At 43.0% G+C, this 18,410-nt stretch overlaps 1 protein-coding gene across 1 annotated transcript in view; it reads left to right on the top strand.

Moving 5' to 3' along the window:
* Window positions 1-10,140, top strand: part of MAPK11 (mitogen-activated protein kinase 11) — a 59,618-nt gene extending 49,478 nt beyond the window's left edge. The window contains exons 10-12 of the mRNA XM_015411814.1: window positions 899-977; window positions 5,176-5,349; window positions 8,508-10,140. Coding sequence (XP_015267300.1) covers window positions 899-977; window positions 5,176-5,349; window positions 8,508-8,581 — 327 coding nt within the window. The 3' untranslated portion in view covers window positions 8,582-10,140. The remainder of the gene's footprint in view (window positions 1-898; window positions 978-5,175; window positions 5,350-8,507) is intronic.
* The last annotated feature ends 8,270 nt before the right edge of the window (window positions 10,141-18,410 follow it).

Raw genomic sequence — 18,410 nt, 5'->3', positions numbered from 1 at the left:
ACTTTTTCCAGCTGAGGACACAGTATAATTACTGGTTCTAGTATCTGTCATTTCTTGTTCTGTAATCAAGGGAACTAACCAAGTACAGAAAAAGGAAAATGTGATCCTGGATCAATACTATTAGACATATTTCAGTAGTGAGATTAGACAGTAATTGAGGATTAATTTTGTGAGTAAATAATGATTATATGCAATAAAAGGTATGACTGACTATAAATTGGTTGCAGTGCTAGTACTTGATAGTATATTTAAAAAGCTGGTAGGAGAAAAGTTTAAATATGTTGATACTTGGGGAAGTATCCAAGCTAATAAATATTGGAGATTGAATTACTGCCTGCTATCATTTACATGCATATTAAAACATACTTTACCCTCCCCAGCATTAATCTCTGATAAATAGCTGTCATCCTATGGTCATACAGCTGTAAAACAATGAAATCCTATGGAACTCTATCCTTTTTTATAATGGGAGAGGGAGCAACCATTTGGACATGTCATGCTCCAGTGATGTTCTGCAGCACATTTCTTTAGAGTACTTTGTCTGCCACTTTTCTAGAAAAAAAGCTACTCAAAGTGTTTCACCATACAGGAACAAATATTAAAAGTGAAGCAATATTAAAAATAAAGTAGCAATCCAGTAGAACTAACCATAAACAGCAAGAAACAAAACTATTCCTATCCAGTAGCTCATAAAAACTGACAGCACTAAAAAAGCAACAGAAAAGCAAGCTGAACAAATGGAAAATGAAACAAAACCTCATTTCATCTAACTATCCACTACACCCCACAAGATCTCTTTCCATAGCTATTATAACAGTTGTGTATATTGATTTTTTTCAAAGGGGAAAATATACGTTCCCACAAGTTAAATGTATGCATATAATTTCTTGTATTGCAGGCCAGAAAATACATAGAATCTCTACCATATATGCCTCCACAAGATTTGAAGGCAGTATTTCGTGGTGCTAATCCATTAGGTAAGAGTTGGTGTGACTTTGCTGTAGGAAAGGTAGCTGCACTAAGTCAAACCACCCCAAGAAGGGAGTGCCCAGTGATTCATGGAGAAACCTCCCCAGTCTCTTTCCCAGCTGGCCAATGTTGATGGGAGGGGGTGAGGGGGAGTGGAGAGAAGGCCCAAAGCCAGGCGTTCGCAACTGAAAGAAGAAGGGCAGGGAGGAGCTTTAGGAACTGCTTCCCCTAGAACCTAAATATAGTTGCCTCTAGGAGTACATGGTGAGGAAAACACGGGGACTTGGCCTTAGCTGGAAAGGAAAGATCTCAACGTAGCCTTGTGGGGCTTTGTCCACCCGAGCCAGTGTTGTCTCTCCACATACCTCTGGAACCAAATGGGTCAGCACCTTGTGCTACATGTGCTGATCCTGATAGCAGGCTGGGCCTGTTGCAGCAGCATCGCTGTCAGGCCCGTAGCTAGGAATTCTTCCAGGTGGGGTGGGAGCCAGGTGTGTGGGGGTGTTTATTTAATTAATGGAGCTAAATTATTAGTATTATCAATCCATCCCCAAGAGAGCATCCAAGGCTGATAGTCCTGGGTGATTTCAGTGTCCACGCCAAGGACACAACCTCCGTACAGGCAACAGACCTAGTATCATCCATGGCAGCACTAGAACTCTCCCAACATGTTACGGTACCCACTCACCAGGCAGGGCATATGCTAGATTTGATTTTCACAGTGTGGGTTAGTGTGGACTAGATTACTACCAAGGCAGTACCATGGTTGGACCACCATGCTCTGAAGGCCCAAATGAATATACCACCCCAACCCTGTTTGGGCGGTGAGCATATTTTAGCTCGCCCATGGAAGGCAGATGGACCCTATGTGGCTTCAGATGACTCTGCGGGATCCTGTGCCCCTGATGGCTTGTTAGATGAGCTCGTGGAAGTCTGGCATAGCTGACTTTCCATGGCCATTGACAAGATCACTTCCAGGCACCCTCTGCATCTCCACTCTAAGCTAGCTCCGTGGCTGATGAAGCGGAGACTAAGACGGCTAGAGAGACCATGGCGGCATCCCCGCAACGAAGCCCCAAGAGCATCCTATAGGTCATTTATGAGGACCTATGAGATGGCAATCAAGGACACTAAGAAAGAGTATTATGTGCCCTTGATTGCGTCTCTGAGCTCACGCCCGGCCCAATTATTTAGAACAATTCGGTCTCTGACTACTCTGCCCCTTGGCAGACCAAATGCTAGGGAATTGGATATTGGCTGTGAGGCTCAAGCTTTTTTGCAAATAGTCTTGTCACTCCACCGTGACCTCCCTGCCACAATTGAGACAGTAGCTGAATCCACGCATGTCTTCAAGTCAGATCATGGATCATTTCACTTGGCTCAGCCTGGAAGTTGTTGACAGCATTATCTCGACTGTATACCCAACCACTTGCAGCCTTGATCCATGCCCATCATGGCTCATTAAAGTGGGCTGTGTTGGGCTGTGAGATCCCCTAATGGAAATTGTCAACAAGTCCTTCTAGAAGGAACCTTCCCTGGGGCACTTAAGGAAGCAGTGGTTCACCCTCTCCTAAAGAAACCATCATTAGACCCGGCCGATTGGCAAACTATCAGCCAAATTGTCCTACTTGGGCAAGATTATTGAGAGAGCGGCGGCAATTCAGCTTCAGAGTTTTCTGGATGATGCTAACATACTAGACCCATTACAGTCTGGCTTCCGCCCAGGCCATGGGACAGAGACAGCACTGGTCGCCCTCATGGATGACCTCAGGAGGCATCTGGATCAAGACGGAGTGGCGGTACTGCTGGCGGTATTGGACATGGTTGACCACCAGTAACTGATCTTGCCGACACTGGAATTCAGGGGTCCACCTTACAGTGGCTGTCCTCTTTCCTACAAGGTTGGGGACAGATGGTGGCGCTAGGGGAGCAGCTGTCTCAAAGACACCCACTGGTTTGCGGAGTGCTACAAGGGGCTCTCCCCAATGTTATTCAACATCTATATGCGCCCCCTTGCCCAGATTGCCCAGAGGCATAGGCTGGGAAGTCACCAATATGTGGATAACACCCAGCTCTATCCGTTGTTGGGCAGCCAGTCTGACTCTAAACTGGAAGATCTGGACCTGGCATTACAAGCCATAGCTGGGTAGCTGAGGCTGAGCTGACTGAAATGAATCTGACGAAGACAGAGGTCCTGTGCCTGAGCTGCTGCAGTCCAGATTTAGGGATCCCACTGCTGATCTTCGATGGGGTACCACTGGCGCCAGCATTGGATGTTAGGAGTCTGAGAGTGCTCTTGGATGCCTCCTTAACCATGGAGGCCCAGGTAGCAGTCACTGCCAAGTCAGCCATTTACCATATTTGGCTGATTAGACAGTTGATTCCCTTCTTTGAACGCAACGACTTGGCAACAGTGATCCATGCAATGGTCACCTCGAGACTAGACTACTGTAATGCTTTCTACGTGGGGCTGCCCTTGTCCCAAATCTGGAAGCAACAGCTAGTGCAGAATGCAGCAGCCAGGCTGTTATTGGGCCTCCCTCTTAGAGAGCACATTTAGCCTGTGCTGAAAGCACTGCACTGGCTGTCTATAGCATACCGGGTTTGCTTCAAGGTGCTCGTTCTTACCTATAAAGCCCTATATGGCCAGGGACCTGCATGCCTGAGGGACCGCCTTTCCCCATATGTTCCCCAGAGAGTACTGTGGTCAAGTTCACAGAATCTTCTTGTTCTCCCTGGCATGAAAGATGCCAAGTTGGCCATAACCAGGGCTAGAGCCTTTTCTGTGGCAGCTTGGCTTTGGTGGAACGAGCTCCCTGAGAACATCAGGGCCCTGCGGGATTTATTAAAATTCCACAGGGCCTATAAGATGGAGCTCTTCTGCCAGGCATTCAAGATGCCACATTCCAACTGAATACTATGCCCTACCATCTACTCTTGGCCGCCAGCCTAATATCTGTGCCCATATGAAAGAACTCAAGCCCTAAGGAGCCTGACACCAGCTGCTGTTTTCTCCAATCATGGATGTCTAAGACAGTTCTGCTGTCTTATGTGAATGGCATTTAAAAGGGTTTGTTTGATTGAAATTGTTAAATTATTATATGTATTGTTTTACTGGTTATAATGCCTATGGCCATGTTAGCCACCGTGAGCCTGCCTCGATGGGGAGGGTAGGATTAAATCTAATTAATTAATTAATTAATAGCAGCCAAAAGAGGACCAGAAGGTTGTCCTCCTTAAGAGCGAGTCCACTTTAAACTGGGGAGACCAAGACGGAGGCAGCCGCCGCCTAAAGGCAACAGCAGGGAAGAGCCAGTGGCCTTTAAAGTCAGAAGGCTTTGCAGCACCGGCGGGATTGAGCTGAGGGGCCAAACAAGGAAAGCCCCAGGATCCAGCATGCCTCCTTGTTTCCGTGGCGAAGCACCTGGTGAGGGAGGAGTTTGCTGCTGGCTGCTAGTGTCATGTGATAACCAGCAGGGAGCTCCTCCACGGCTGCAAAAGGTTGGCTCCCTGGCCCAGCAATGGGCGCACTGCTCTTCTTTGTGGAGAGGGCATTGCGAAGGGGGCACCCCTGATGCGATATGGGGCACCACCTGCTGCACCCTCCTTCCCCTGCTAGCTATGGCTCTGATCACTGTGGCTAGAGCAGTTGCTGCTGCTGCCACCATCTCCAGCAAGCAGCACCAGAAGATATGGAAGCAGCTGCAAGGAGACTGGACACCTCCCCTAATTTGAGTATCCTGGGAATCTTTCCAAGCCAAAGGGAGGAGTAAAAACACAGATCCTTTCATGTTTCTGCACATTACTGCTTGAAGCCTATGATCGATCTCCATTTTTTAACTAAATTTAGCTGCCAAAAGGTGTGGGATATGCTCATAGTTTTTAGTATATTCCTACTGAATGTTTTCATGTAAAATGACTTGAGTGTGCTGGTTGTTGACTGTAACAATAAATCTGAGTATATTCGTACAGGGGGCATGGCTAAGGGATGTTGTGAAGAGCTTCTGAATTTACCACTTAAACTAGTGCAAAATAGTAATTATAAGTATAAATATTTATTATCAATTTAAGTACTTAATAGGCTAGAACGTTTCAGACCTGCTTACTCCAAGTGATTTTGCTACACATGGCTCTATGTGATGCTTCTCATTGGCTAAGAAGGCAAAATGGGTTCTTTCATACTCAGTTTTGATTTTAAAATCCTAGCTGTGGATCTCCTTGAGAAAATGCTTATCCTGGACAGTGATAAAAGAATAACAGCCTCGGAAGCACTTACACATCCATACTTCGTACAGTATCATGATCCTGACGATGAACCAGAAGCAGAGCTGTATGATGAGTCAATAGAGAATAAGGAACGGGTTATAGATGAATGGAAAGGTAAGGGTTTTGTTCAGCAATCGAAAGGCAAAGGAGAAAATTAAAATGTTTTAAAGCACTTTTTTGATAATACCTCCATGACTGGAAGTCCCATAAATGCCAAATTTACCAACTTGGGCAGGTCTAAAGCTGATACTGTGAGCATACAAGTGAAAAAGCTAGAGATAATATTAGTACCATCTTTTCACTGTTCATTCTTCTTACCTGTTATGCATATCATCTACTCAAACTGCAACTGAACTTGCCACTGTCTACTTAGGACTTGTCTGCCATGCCTCTTGATGGCTGGAAAACTTGCACAATTTCTTTCTCTCTAGCTGTATCTGCATGGTAAAGATTCTTTGTTCCGTGTTCTTTGCCATTGCAAATGTAGAGGTGTTCGCATTGACAACAGAGCCTCCACATGAGAGTTTTCTGTACATTTCCCTCTGTCAGCCTCCATTTTCCTTGAATTGTTTCCCCACTGCCACAGGAGGGCTTAAAATACCCCTGATGATTGTTCTAATTCTATAGCAATTACTGATGGTTTTAAAAGCCCATGAAAAGTCCTATGGTAATAAGGTGGGGGGAAATTGCAGCCATGAGAGGATAATGGAAGTCCTACCTACTCATGTGGGTGGGGCCTTGGAAAATACACACCTGCTGGAGTGTTTTTGTGTTTTTTTATAAAAATCTGCCCTCAAAGGGTAGAATTTTATTTGTTTTTTCATAACAAACAAACCAAACATACACACATATAACACAAACGGGGGTATCAAAGTTTCCAATAATTGCTTAAGTTTCCAATAATTGCCTCTTAAATATTCTCTAATGCAATATCACGTATCATTATTTTCTATGAGCTCACTTTTTCGTATCTTAAAACCAACATCTGTACCTGCTATCTCAATGTGCTAACCTATACTTTGCTCTAGGGATTACATTTTTAGGTTACAAAAATTTGCGCTATTATACCAATTATAGAAGCGCCTCCATGTGTTCTGGAATGTATAGTTTGTGGATCCTCTTATCAACAAAGTCAATTTATCACTTTCCGCTGTTTCCATCAGTTTTTGTATATATTCCTGCTTTTTTGGTACATCTTGTGCCTTCCAGTATTTGGCATATAGCATTCTTGCCGCTTTAGTTAAGTAGATAATTAAATATCTGTTGCTTTTTTCAAAGTCTTTATGTAGTATATTCAGTAGCATTACTTCAGGCGTAAATGGAATTCTACATCCCAATATGTTCTGCATTACTGCATTAATCCATCTCCAGTATCTCTTAGTTACATCACAATGCCACCACATATGATAAAAGGATCCTGTACTAGATAAACACTTCCAATATTTGTTAGAACACTTACTATTCCCTTTAGCTATTCTATCAGGTGTTATATACCATCTGTAAAACATCTTATACATATTCTCTTTAAATGCAATAGCTTTCGTTATCTTAATGTTTTCTTTCCATATTTGTTCCCATTGTTCTAATTCAATATTATGGCTTACATTCTGTGCCCATAAAATCATATTAGGTTTAACAGTCTCATCATACATCATATCATTAAGTAAAAAGACATAAGTTCTTTTAATCAACGTAGAGTCCACCGAGGTCAAAAAAATTTCCATGTCTGTTAAGTCTTCATAAAAGCCTAATTTTTAATCTTTATTGTACCTGGATTCCAGTTGCATTTTGCGCCACCACGATAGACCTTCTGTCCAGAATATCCTTTTATCTTATTAATTCTTCTTCCTCATGTATATTTGGTAAAGTAAAAGCCTCAAGCGGTGCAATAAGTCTAGAGTTTTTGCTATAAAATCTTTTAAAGATAAAGTCCCAAACTTTCAAAAGTGCTGCTCGTAGCCAATGTTGCTTAAATATTTCTGTGTTAAAGCTTTTTCATACCACAGGAAAGCATGTCACCCTAGTAGTAGATCATGTCCTTCAAGTTCCAGTGTTCTCTTATCCTCTAGCGTAATCCATTCTTTTATCCAGACGAGCACTGCTGATCTGTAGTATAAGCCTCCTCTTTCTTTAATATCTTGTAAAGCCTTCAGTCTTATTCTTGGTCACTTTCCCTGCCATGCTGGAGTGTTTTGGAGTACATAAATCAGCTTTGGTAATAATGTCATTTTTATAGCATTAATTCTGTCTAAAAGAGACAGGGTTTCCTGAGTAAATAGTGTGTCCTTCCCTCCCCCCCAAAACAGGGTCATAATTAGCCACAAATATTCTTTTGTTAGACAAAGACCTGTGAATACCTAAGCATTTAACCATGTCTACACTCCGTTTTATTTCTGTAAGCCAGCTGCTAATGGGTAACTCTGAAGATTTAATATTTACTAGTTGCATGTCAGTTTTCTGAAGATTTAATTTGTATTCTGAAATGCTAGAGTACATTTTAATACATTTTAATAAAATAATGTATTAAAAGAGAACTCTAATTCTGATATAAAAAGAACTGTATCATCAGCATAAAGCCCTGTTTTATACTGACATGATTTAACTGTAATATCTATAATATCCGGATTAGTCTTAATATAAATGGCAAGAGGCATGGCATCTAGTTTTTGGAGCATTGTCACAATGTCATCCACTAATCATCCACTGTCTGCATTTTCCCCTTGTTTTTTGCAGCTTTTTCCCAAACATTGTTTATTACATTTCTTTAAAGATAGCAGCCCAAGTGACTTTGCACACTGTGAATGGGCAGGGCCTTCAAAATGCTGCACACCTTTCCATTCACAGTGTGCAAAGTCACTTTTAATCATTCAGTAAAAAAGGGGGTATTATGCACTTTTTGTTGCAGAGGTGACAACTGGTGGGGTCTGAGGTAGATATGACAAATGCACTTAAAAGAATGTCACATAAAAGTCTTCCCAGCATATATGGAAGGTTGCATATGTGCACCGTTCTTGCTGAATTGAAGTGTGTTAACTACATTGTTAATTAAATATTGGTGCATTCATGCTTTGTAATGGCTCCAGACTTTGCCCAACCTTCGTTAATGGCATAGCAAAACAATCAAAGGATCAGGCTCCAAGTGTATTTTCCTAACCCATATTGAATATTTTGTTCTTTTTTGGGTTTGTTTTGACTTTCATACATATATGTTGTGGATATGACATCTCTGCGTGCCTTATACCTGTATTACTTTCTCTTCCTTTTTCAAAAAGAACTTACATATGAAGAAGTCATCAGCTTCAAACCTCCTGATTTAAAGTTGGATAGCCTTGAAATTGAACAGTGAACCCAGACGGCTGATGTTTGGACCCTGCTGTACTGCAAAAACTACTAAGCACATAGCATTGCAGTTTAATTTTGTATACTCTGAGTATTGATTTTACTATCCAAAGATCCTGGAGGGGCTAAAGAAACGGTGATAAATAATGCTGAAGAAATTATCTGGGAGTGCATTTTGCCTTGTACTGTGAATGTAACATTAAGACATTCTGACATATGATGCACTGAGGTTATTTTTTTTAACTGTGTCTTCTCTGCATGTCTCATTTTATCAGTTGTGATGCCAAATAAGGAAGGTGATTTTTAATTATTGTTTTGAAGTTGTACAGTTAAAGCATGAATGTATGTTGAAACAAAACATAGAAGTCCATATAAGCAACTTATTGTTTTTAAGAGTTACCCTGATTCTATGTTGTGTTTTTCTTTCTATTTTTTTCCCTATTTATAGATAGTAGCCTTTAAGAAAAGGGGCCATTGTAGTAAGCTAGACATTACATTTCACTGTAGTCATGCCTGTAATGGTTTCATGAACATGTTAGGAAATTCTTGATTGAGTGATTGAGCATCAGTTGGAACCTGGTCAATAAATCATTGTTTTCTGATATTGTTAATCTCTTCCCCCCCCCCCAGCTAAAGCAAACTACACATTAGTGATCTTCCCCTAGAGCAGTCCACATCTATTAAACCCCAGAATCCCAAAAAAAACTAGTGCAGCTGAGCCGAAGCAGTGCAATCACCACTGAAACTTCAGGATCCTGGCTGGCTGCAGTGGGAGGGCTTAGGTGTCTTGTGGGGGAAGCCATCCCAGGGTGATGTCATAGGTAGGCCCCAGGACAAGTGCAGTCATAAACCATTGTGGCCCATGGAAATGTTTTGAGTTTTGCACCCGTGGCTTAATTTAATTATAACTGCAACACATCCAGCATAAGCTTATTTAAATACTTCTACCCAATATTTCTCCCCTATGGGAACCCAAAACAATTACAAAGTACAATTTAAGCAAACAAACATTAATACTCCTAATGCTTGGTCAGGTATTAGATTCATCAGCCCAGCTCACTTAGAGGTCATTGGCTAAGATCTTGCTCGCTGAACTTGAGACAAAGGCTTGTGCCTCTGATCACGCCCAGGTTTAAATACCTCGAGTAAGAGGAGAAACAGCCTCAGTCCAGGTCTTAGTCAGATGCTGCTAGTAGATGTGGGAGTTGTTGTACTATGTGTTATTCTTGTACTGTTCTGGGGTGAATTGTGCCTATTTATGGCAGCTTGCAGAAGGTCCCTACCAAAAACAGGCAGTGAAAGGAGAAGTGGACAGGTTCTTAAAAGAAAGGGGTTTGAGAGTCTGTATTCTCCCTTTGTTCTTTCTATCTCTCCTCTGTGCTGCTGTTCCAAACTATCTGTATGTTTTTTTTAATTGTTGATAATTAATTTCTCGTTCCTACTTGGAAAGAGCATCTGGCCTCATTTTGTTTGCTCCTCAGCAGTCATGGATTGCTTTAGGGCAGGGGTGATGAACTCATGAGGGCTGGATCTGGCATAAGTGTCACTTTGTCATGCCAGGCCATGTTTGCCATAAAATGTAATGCCAGGTACCGGAGATATAAACTTTATAAAGGACACAGGCAAACTGAATGAACAATATTGTTTTTTACTCAAAATACAAACAAAAGCAATTGATTCCTACAAGTGAAAGCAATTAACTTACTGGGCAAACCACAAAAGCCCCAATAAATGTATTCATATGTAAGACTAGGGCCCCGGTCACACGGGAGGCTTTGATCCACAAAAGGGATGGATCGGGGGCACATCAAGTGGGCGCGATCACACTACAACATCTGAGAAGTGGCGCGCACCCGTCCCCGATCCGTCTCTTCTGGCCGAAGATGCGGATCAGAAAAAAACCTACGAAACACTAGTACTTACCGAAAAATCCGCTGCAGGGGCGGACGGGTGATCGCCGGCGCACCCATTTCTCCCGCAGGATGCGAGGTCCTGCCGAACTGCGCATGCATACACATGTGCAGCGGGCTCGCCTCGCTCTGTGGTCCGTGGCTTCTCCCTGGCATCTGATCATGCTGGGGAGGACCTGCACGGCGGCTGGGGGGATCTGTCTGATCCCGCCACCGCGCTTCTCTTTTGGTGCAGCTCAAAAAAGCCACACTTTGGCCACGCCTATTTTCCCCAGTGTGACCGGGGCCTAGGTTTTTTTCCCAAGGGATACCATATGCAAGACTGGGTTTTCCCCAAGGGATACCATAAAGGGTTACATTTCCATACCAATTTGTGTGTGTATCCAATATATATAATTCCTTTACGTATTGGCCATTTCCAGCTCTCCCATTGGCTGTGCAGTGCATTCCATCAGCCATTGGCCCATCAACCGCCATTCAAGAGTACTCGCATGCCATTGGCTGGGTGCTGAGTCTGCTCCTCTCTCCCACCCATGCCAGCCTGGACACTATTCCTTCACAAAACAAACTATCAAAACGGCTGTCTCTTCTGACAAAGACACTTCTCCTACTTGGCTCCTGTGGGACTAATTTTTCCCTCAGTGGATGTTGCCAGGCAACCAAGCTTGGTTCTGTCAGTAAAAAGGCAAAGGAAGGAAGCCCTTTCCAAGCCTTTGTGGGAAACTCATTGGGGCCAGTCCTGACTAGGGCTGCCAGCTCCAGGTTGGGAAATTCCTGGATATTCTGTGGTAAAGTCTAAGGAAGCCAGAGTTTGGGGAGGGGAGAAGCCTCAGCTGAATAGAATGCCATAGAGCCCACCCTCCAAAGGAGTCATTTTCTCCGGGTGGGTGGAGAGATCTGTTTTCTGGAGTTCAGTTGTGATACCCGGCAATCTTCAGGCTCCACCTGGAGGTTATGTAAAAGTATATAGCACTGTGTATAATAGATGTATGTTCAAGGTAAATCAATTTTGTGCTTTTTATTTTTCTTATTTATTTTTCTATACTGTTATAATCTAAGATAGCATATCTCTCAAGTTCTATTGAGTAATCACAGCCATTGGAAAATTAATGTTACTAGCACTTTATTGTGTTGTACAGTTTAAATGATTTTAGAATTGTTTTAACTTAAATCGATAATCATGTTTTATTGTAAATTATGTATTGATTTTATGTAAGCCGTCCTGAGCTGGCCTTAGCTGGGAGGGCAGGGTAAAAATCCAATAAATAAATAAATAACTTTGATTTACCTTGAACATACATCTGTTATACATAGTGCTATATACTTTTGCACATCTTCCTAACACTGTGACCCTCAGCTTTTGTATTTTCTACCTGGAGGTTGGCTACCCTAGGCGTAGCAGTTAGCGCTTCAGAGCAGGGTCTGCTAGACCCAGGTTCTTGCTGTACAAGTTGAGTGGGTGATTTCAGACCAGTCACAGACTTTCAGCCTAACCTACCTCACAGGGTTGTTGTGCAGATCAAAAGAAGGAGAGGAGAATGAACTGCTTTAGTTTCCACTGCGGAGAAAGACTGTACTTTTCCTCCTGGGGAACCATTGCTGTCAATCTCCAGGTGAGGACTGGAGATCACTCAGAATTAAAACTGCTCTCCAGATGGTAGAGATCAGGGGCAGATAATGGTAGGTTGATGGTTGCCTGGGAAGGAGACAGGGTTGCCAACTGCAGGTTGGGAAATTCCTGGAGATTTGAGGAATGAAGCCTGGAGCGGGTGGGGTTTGAGGTGGGACCTCAGGTACAATGCCATAGACTCCACCCTCCAAACCAACCAGCCATTTCCTCCTGGGGGACCATTGCTGCCAATCTCCAGATAAGGGATGGAGATCACTCAGAATTAAAACTGCTCTCCAGTTGACAGAGATCAGTTCCCCTGGAGAAAATGGCTGCTTTTTAGGATGAACTCTGTGTCATTATACCTTTCTGAGGTCACTTCCCTCCTGCTTGGGTCCCCATTGTGGAGAAAGACCGTAGTTTTCCTAGGTAGAGGCTGCAGGTGGGGGGGGGGGATGGAAAGCTGAAGTCAGAGGAGCAGATGAAGGCAGGTTGATGGTTGGCTGGGAAGGAGATAGGGTTGCTACCTTTAAGACAGGTACAATGCCATAGACTCTACCCTCCAAACCAGTCATTTCCTCCTGGGGAACCATTGTTGCCAATCTCCAGGGGAGGGCTGGCAATCACTCAGAATTACAATTGCTCTTCAGATGGCAGAGATCAGTTCCCCTGAAGAAAAGGGTAAGCTCTGTGTCATTACACCCTGCTGAGGTCACCACAGCAAGTTAATGCTGAGTGCCCAAGGCCAGGACACCCACCCAGAGCTTCTTTCTAGAGCTCGTTGTAATTATTTCCACAACAGGCCTTATTCCTAGTGTGTGTGTGTAAAGGCTTCCCTTGCTCAAAAGCTAGTCGAATCTGACTCTAGTGGGTGGTGCTCATCTCTGTTTCCAAGCCAAAGAGCCAGCGCTCTGTGTATGTGTGTGTGTATAAATAACTTTTAGCAGATTAGTAATCTTCTTTGCAAATAAATAAGGCAGTTTTTCAGCACCCCATCCCCATACATCCTCAGCAGCTGAGCATGGCTATGGTCCATCCCTCGCTCTTTTTTTCCTCTCTTCCCTCTGCCTCTGAGGATCTCATGGAGGCACACCAGACTCTCCCCTCCACTGCCCCATCCCCAACAACAACAACCCTGTGAGGTAGGCCATGCTGAGCAACCAGTCCTGGGTTTTCCAGATGACGGTCCTGGCTCAGTAGGGGGCTCTCCCAGATCCCCTCCCCCAGTTTTCATCCTGAGTTTCCCTCAGAAGTGGCAGGGCTGAGAGAAAGGCCTAATGGCAAGGCTGTGCTTTTCATCCTCCTGCAATCCATTTTCCCTCATCAGCTGAGAACAGGGGGAGAAGGAAGGTCACCCCCCTCCCGACACTCTGCCTCCCAGTTTTATAGCTGTTCAGACATAAGGCAGTGACACCGGCATCACTTTTCCCCTTCACTCCTCCACTTGCTTCCAAGGCCAGGATGTCTTTCCCCTCAGAGTGGCATCCACAAGACTGCCCAGTTGCCTCCCAGTCCATGCTCCAATCCTCCTCTCTCCCTCGCCGGCCGTCCCTTCATTGGCAAGCCACCACTCTGCATGCTCGCTCTCGCCAACCCCCCTCATGGTTGCCATTTATAAAAAATGCAAAGCCGGTTGGTGCAACAGTGGCAGCACTGGTTTCTTGGCTCCCCCCCCCCCCATGTAATGGCTTAGCCAGTCGTCACTGAGCTGCAGTCAGAAGAGGCAGGAGGGAAAAAACACACCTTCTTTTTCTCTGCCTTTGCTTCCCTGGCCCACTATTTTACCTCAGCCTCTTAGCCCCACCCCCTAGCCATTTCTTTTCTATTTCTTGACAGCTTCAACCACGCACACCTCACTATGTGTGCCCGCTTGGCCACTCCCCCTCTCGAGCAGCCTCCTGCCTTCCTTCCTTCACACCAGTTGCTCACGGGCCAGGTAAGACCCCTGGATGGGCTGGTTCTGGCCTGTGGGCTGATGTCTCCTGTCTTAGGTTGTCATATGCTAACACACAGAGAAATCCAGTCAGGTGTAGACCAAGGTATTAATCCCCATTCTGCCATAGAAGTTGGCTGAGTGACCTTGGGTCAGTCACGCACTCTTAGCCTAACCACCTCACAGGGCTGTTGTGAGAATAACATGGAGGGCAGGAAAATGATGTAAGCCGCTTTGGGTCCCCTTTGGGGAGAAAGCTGGGCTGGGATATAAATGAATTTACACACACACACAGCCTTGTTCTAGGAGCTTATCTGACAAAAGAAGCCTTAGGGAAACACTCTGGGTGTGAATCTCAGGGGTTGCTCTCTGGAGGACAGAGTTCTGTTAATGACACACCTTACATTTCTTTCTACATGCTTTAAAGAGAGTTTATTCTTTGTTTTTAGTCTCATTTAACTATTTTCAATCCCTTCTAGTTAGCAAGGAAAGGAAAGTTAAAATGAAGGAAGTACCACAGTGAGTGGGGGTGGGGAATGTAATACTCTCATACAGTCTGGGTTGTTTGTGGAGGTTTTGGGGGTATGCTAGCTATCAGAATGATTTCCAGGAGATCAGAACTAAGGTAATGTAATTTTAGAACAAAGGGAATGATTGATGAAAATAATTTTCTTATCCTTGGCCCACAATATACAGTTCAGTCAACATTCAATGATAAAATACAGCCATTTAAAAGTAAAATACCACAAGGTTAATTGGGGTTAGGAGAAGAAAAGCAAAAGTCACAGGGAGTTCAACATCTGGGTACCTTAACTCTAAATACATTATTGCTGATCTGAAGAAAGTCCGTCCCGCTTAAATCTCATTGAAAGTAATGGATTTGAGGTCATTGTGGCTGAGTGTTGTGCAAGTAACATTATTTGGACTGAGTCCCTGCAGTTACAACATATGGTGCCAAGTGAATGTGTTTAGCATTGTAGCTACATTTTTTGACAAGCTTCCATACATGCCACTGCTCAATGGTGCCAAATACAGTTCGAATTAAAGATACTGTTCCTCTGGAATAAATCCCTTTGAAATCAATGGGACTTCTTTCTGAGCAAGCATGAGGTATATGTGTGTTTAGGATCTGGTTGGTTGTTTTTGTTTTTAAAACACCTTCACACATTTATGACAAATCAGCTGTATTTCTGACTAGGTTTAGCATTAGATAAATACAAGCTGGGTTCCTTTACCCTTTTAGACTTTTATAGGCTTTCATGGGCTTGAACTGGCTGAACTCTTGTTCCTTCTCCCCTTTTTAAATCCAGCTGTTCCCAACATTCCTTCCTTTTGGGAATATATAATCCTCAACAGACTATTTGTAAAGCTTTTTTTTTCTTTTGGTGAGTGTATGATTTTTCCTGCTTACCTGGGACGTCCCCCAAGTTGGCAGAATGCCTTGCCTCACTCATGAGTGTTCCCTTTGGGCTGATTTCATTATCCACACAGAGCCAGTGTGGAGTTGTGGTTAAGAGTGTCAGATTGGTATCTGGGAGACCCAGTTTCAAATCCCCTCTCACGTCATGGAAGTTTGCTGGGTGACCTTGGGCCAGTCACACACGCTCAGCCTGACCTACCTCACAGGGTTGTCATCAGGATAAAATGGAGGAGAGGAGAACGGTGTAAGCCACTTGGGGTCCTCATTAGGGAGAAAGGCAGGGTATAAATGAGTTAAATAAAGCAGAGGCCAGCTGGTTTATTATATATAGAAGCATGAAGTAACAAATAACTCCCCAGTTCAATAAAAAAGCCCATGCCTTTGGTTTCATAATATCCTGTTCATTGTTGTTTGTGTGGGGGGGGAAAACCTTTACATAAATATGTACTGTAACCTGTAAAATTTTCTCCAGAGTCTGGTTTTACAGAAAAATTACTGCCTGTTCATTGAACAATAAAGCCATAAATTGCTTTTCTGAGCCTGTACCAGGTGAGAAGTCTTCCCTCACCATTAAAAGAGTGAACCAATCAGCACAGGTATTAGTAGAGCACTGCAGGGAGGGCAGCAGCTTTATTGTGAAGGGCAACTGGGAAAGCTTTTATTCTACACTCCCCACGTCTGAATTAGCAGGTGAGGGGCAGGGAAGGCTGCTTCACCAAATGGGTGTGAGTCACACAGAGGAGAACCTACAGTAACTTCAAAGCCAACAGGTTTGATGAAATGTGTCCTTGGAATGTGTTGATGGCCTTTGACTGAAGTAAAAAATAAAATAAAATCCAGTGGTACATTAAAGTGTAACATTTATTGCAGATAGATTCAGGTGGGTAGCCATGTTGGTCTGAAGCAATAGAACAATGTTTGAGTCTGGTGGTAACTTTAAGACCAACAAAGTTTAATTCTGGGTATAAGCTTTCGGGGTGCATGCATGCTTCATCTCTTTGTGAGTCAGAGTTCACGTCTTCAGATGCAACAGAAAGAAGGAAAGTCATCTTCCCCATATTTGTCCAGAAAACTACAGAAAGGGTGGACAAGTTGAGCAAAGAGAGTCTCTGGTGTCATAAATCACATATGATTCTCTGTTTTGGACCTGAACAGCCATGTTGTTATACATAAATATGTAGTGTTTCAAAAGTGACCTCACATGACAGCAAGCTTGAATTAGCCAATCTCAGCATTTTGGTTTGTGCAACACTGTTTACACTTTACAGTAGTGCAATGAATAAGGAAGAACTTTTTTTTAAAAAAAGCATTTGCTCTATCAGTACATGCTAGAGAACTGGGTTTAATTGGGTTAAAAATGTAACAGATTGATAAAATAGCCTTGCTTAGTGAGGGCTGCTGAACAGGATATACAGACAGAAACTGTTCTGCTACAAACATATATTTCAATTAAACAAATAAAATACATTTTTTTCAATTAAATTAAAAATTAAATTAAAAATATGCACCTGAAGTTTTAAAAAAATATTGTCACAACATGAAATATAAAACTGAATAATTTGTAGAGAGCTCAAAAATACATGCTAACTTCTACAGGGCCTGCTCTAGTTTATGTCAAACTGCAAAAAACTGTGAGATATTAATATCTGGAAAGCATCTAAATACAAAACCCACCAACACACCGTGAAACACTCATCCTTTCAAAATACGACATTACTCAATTAACATCAGTCCATGCTTTCCCAACATCATGGAATTCTGGCAAATGTTCTTCTTACATGGGAGAGCAACTGGCCAGACACTTCCTGGGATAAATGACAGGCATGATTCTTGCACTGTTGCGAACAACCTGGAGAAAAGAATGTTTTGCCTCTTTAACAAAGATCTTATGTGTAGAAATGGGCAGTTGAAGCTTTTCGTGGCAGGGAGCTAAATAACACTTCCTGGTAATTAATATCACACTAAAAGTTTCTGTTAAAGAGGGCAGGATTTTTTTTCTTCAAGACCTTGGTAACACAACTCAGTGCAGTAGCCACTTGAAGAAGAAACTGTCTGGCCCCTATGCCACGTGGAAAGTCATTTGTGTGAAGAAGCTTCTCATACAGGTCAATTGGTTTCAGTGTTGTTAGTCTAGATGGTATCCCAAGACAATTGTTTGTTTGTTTATTGCTGCAAGTGTGGTATAAATACCACAATAAATAAAATTACAAGAGTTAATACCTATCCATTTATAGAAACATGGAGAAGGCAGTTGCAGCTCTGGAAGCGTAATTCATTAACAAATCTGCTTGTGTTTCTCAGAGTCACAACAAGGATTATAAATCTTCCAGCATAAATGGTTATTCTCCCCCTTAAAGGTTCTTTGATTTTGTGCTCCAACAACTAGGTGTGAGTAATGCTCCAGCAACTATCCAAGGTATGACATATAGTCTCCAACATATACTTGTATACACGTCTCTCTGAAGAACTGTCAGATTACAAGATGAAATCTACTCCAACAGACAGGCTTTATTGTACATTTCTGTTATCTTTAGTTGTCACCTTGTTAATCTGATTTACTGTGTAATGGCACTCAATTCACTTTATGCGTTTGGTGAAGCAGGCTGCTAGCTAAGAAAGCACACACCAAATCCACCAGTTATTCTCCAATGGGCTATTGCAGATTTTGTGCTCTTGCTGCTAGAGATAAAGAACCAATTTCAATGCGATTAAAACAGCTTCCCTCCCCACACCCCCAGCCCCATCTGCTGCTCTCCACTATGTAAAGAGGCAATCATTCCACTAAAATTTATTTTACAGGGTGCTTCCATTTTACAACCTTCTAGAGGCATGTTAACCAGAAGCATAATATAATGATTTCTGCCTTGCAGACTCAGAGTAAGGGGAGGGGGAGCCATTTTGAGAAGATTTGAGTCCTTGGTATTCTTTGGGGACCATATACAGTCTGGGTCAATTCAAATGAAT

The sequence above is a fragment of the Gekko japonicus genome, unplaced genomic scaffold, assembly GCF_001447785.1.
Source record: "Gekko japonicus isolate JY-2015 unplaced genomic scaffold, Gekko_japonicus_V1.1 scaffold283, whole genome shotgun sequence".
NCBI classification, from domain to species: domain Eukaryota; kingdom Metazoa; phylum Chordata; class Lepidosauria; order Squamata; family Gekkonidae; genus Gekko; species Gekko japonicus.
This window is presented reverse-complemented; position numbering and strand designations above follow the sequence as displayed.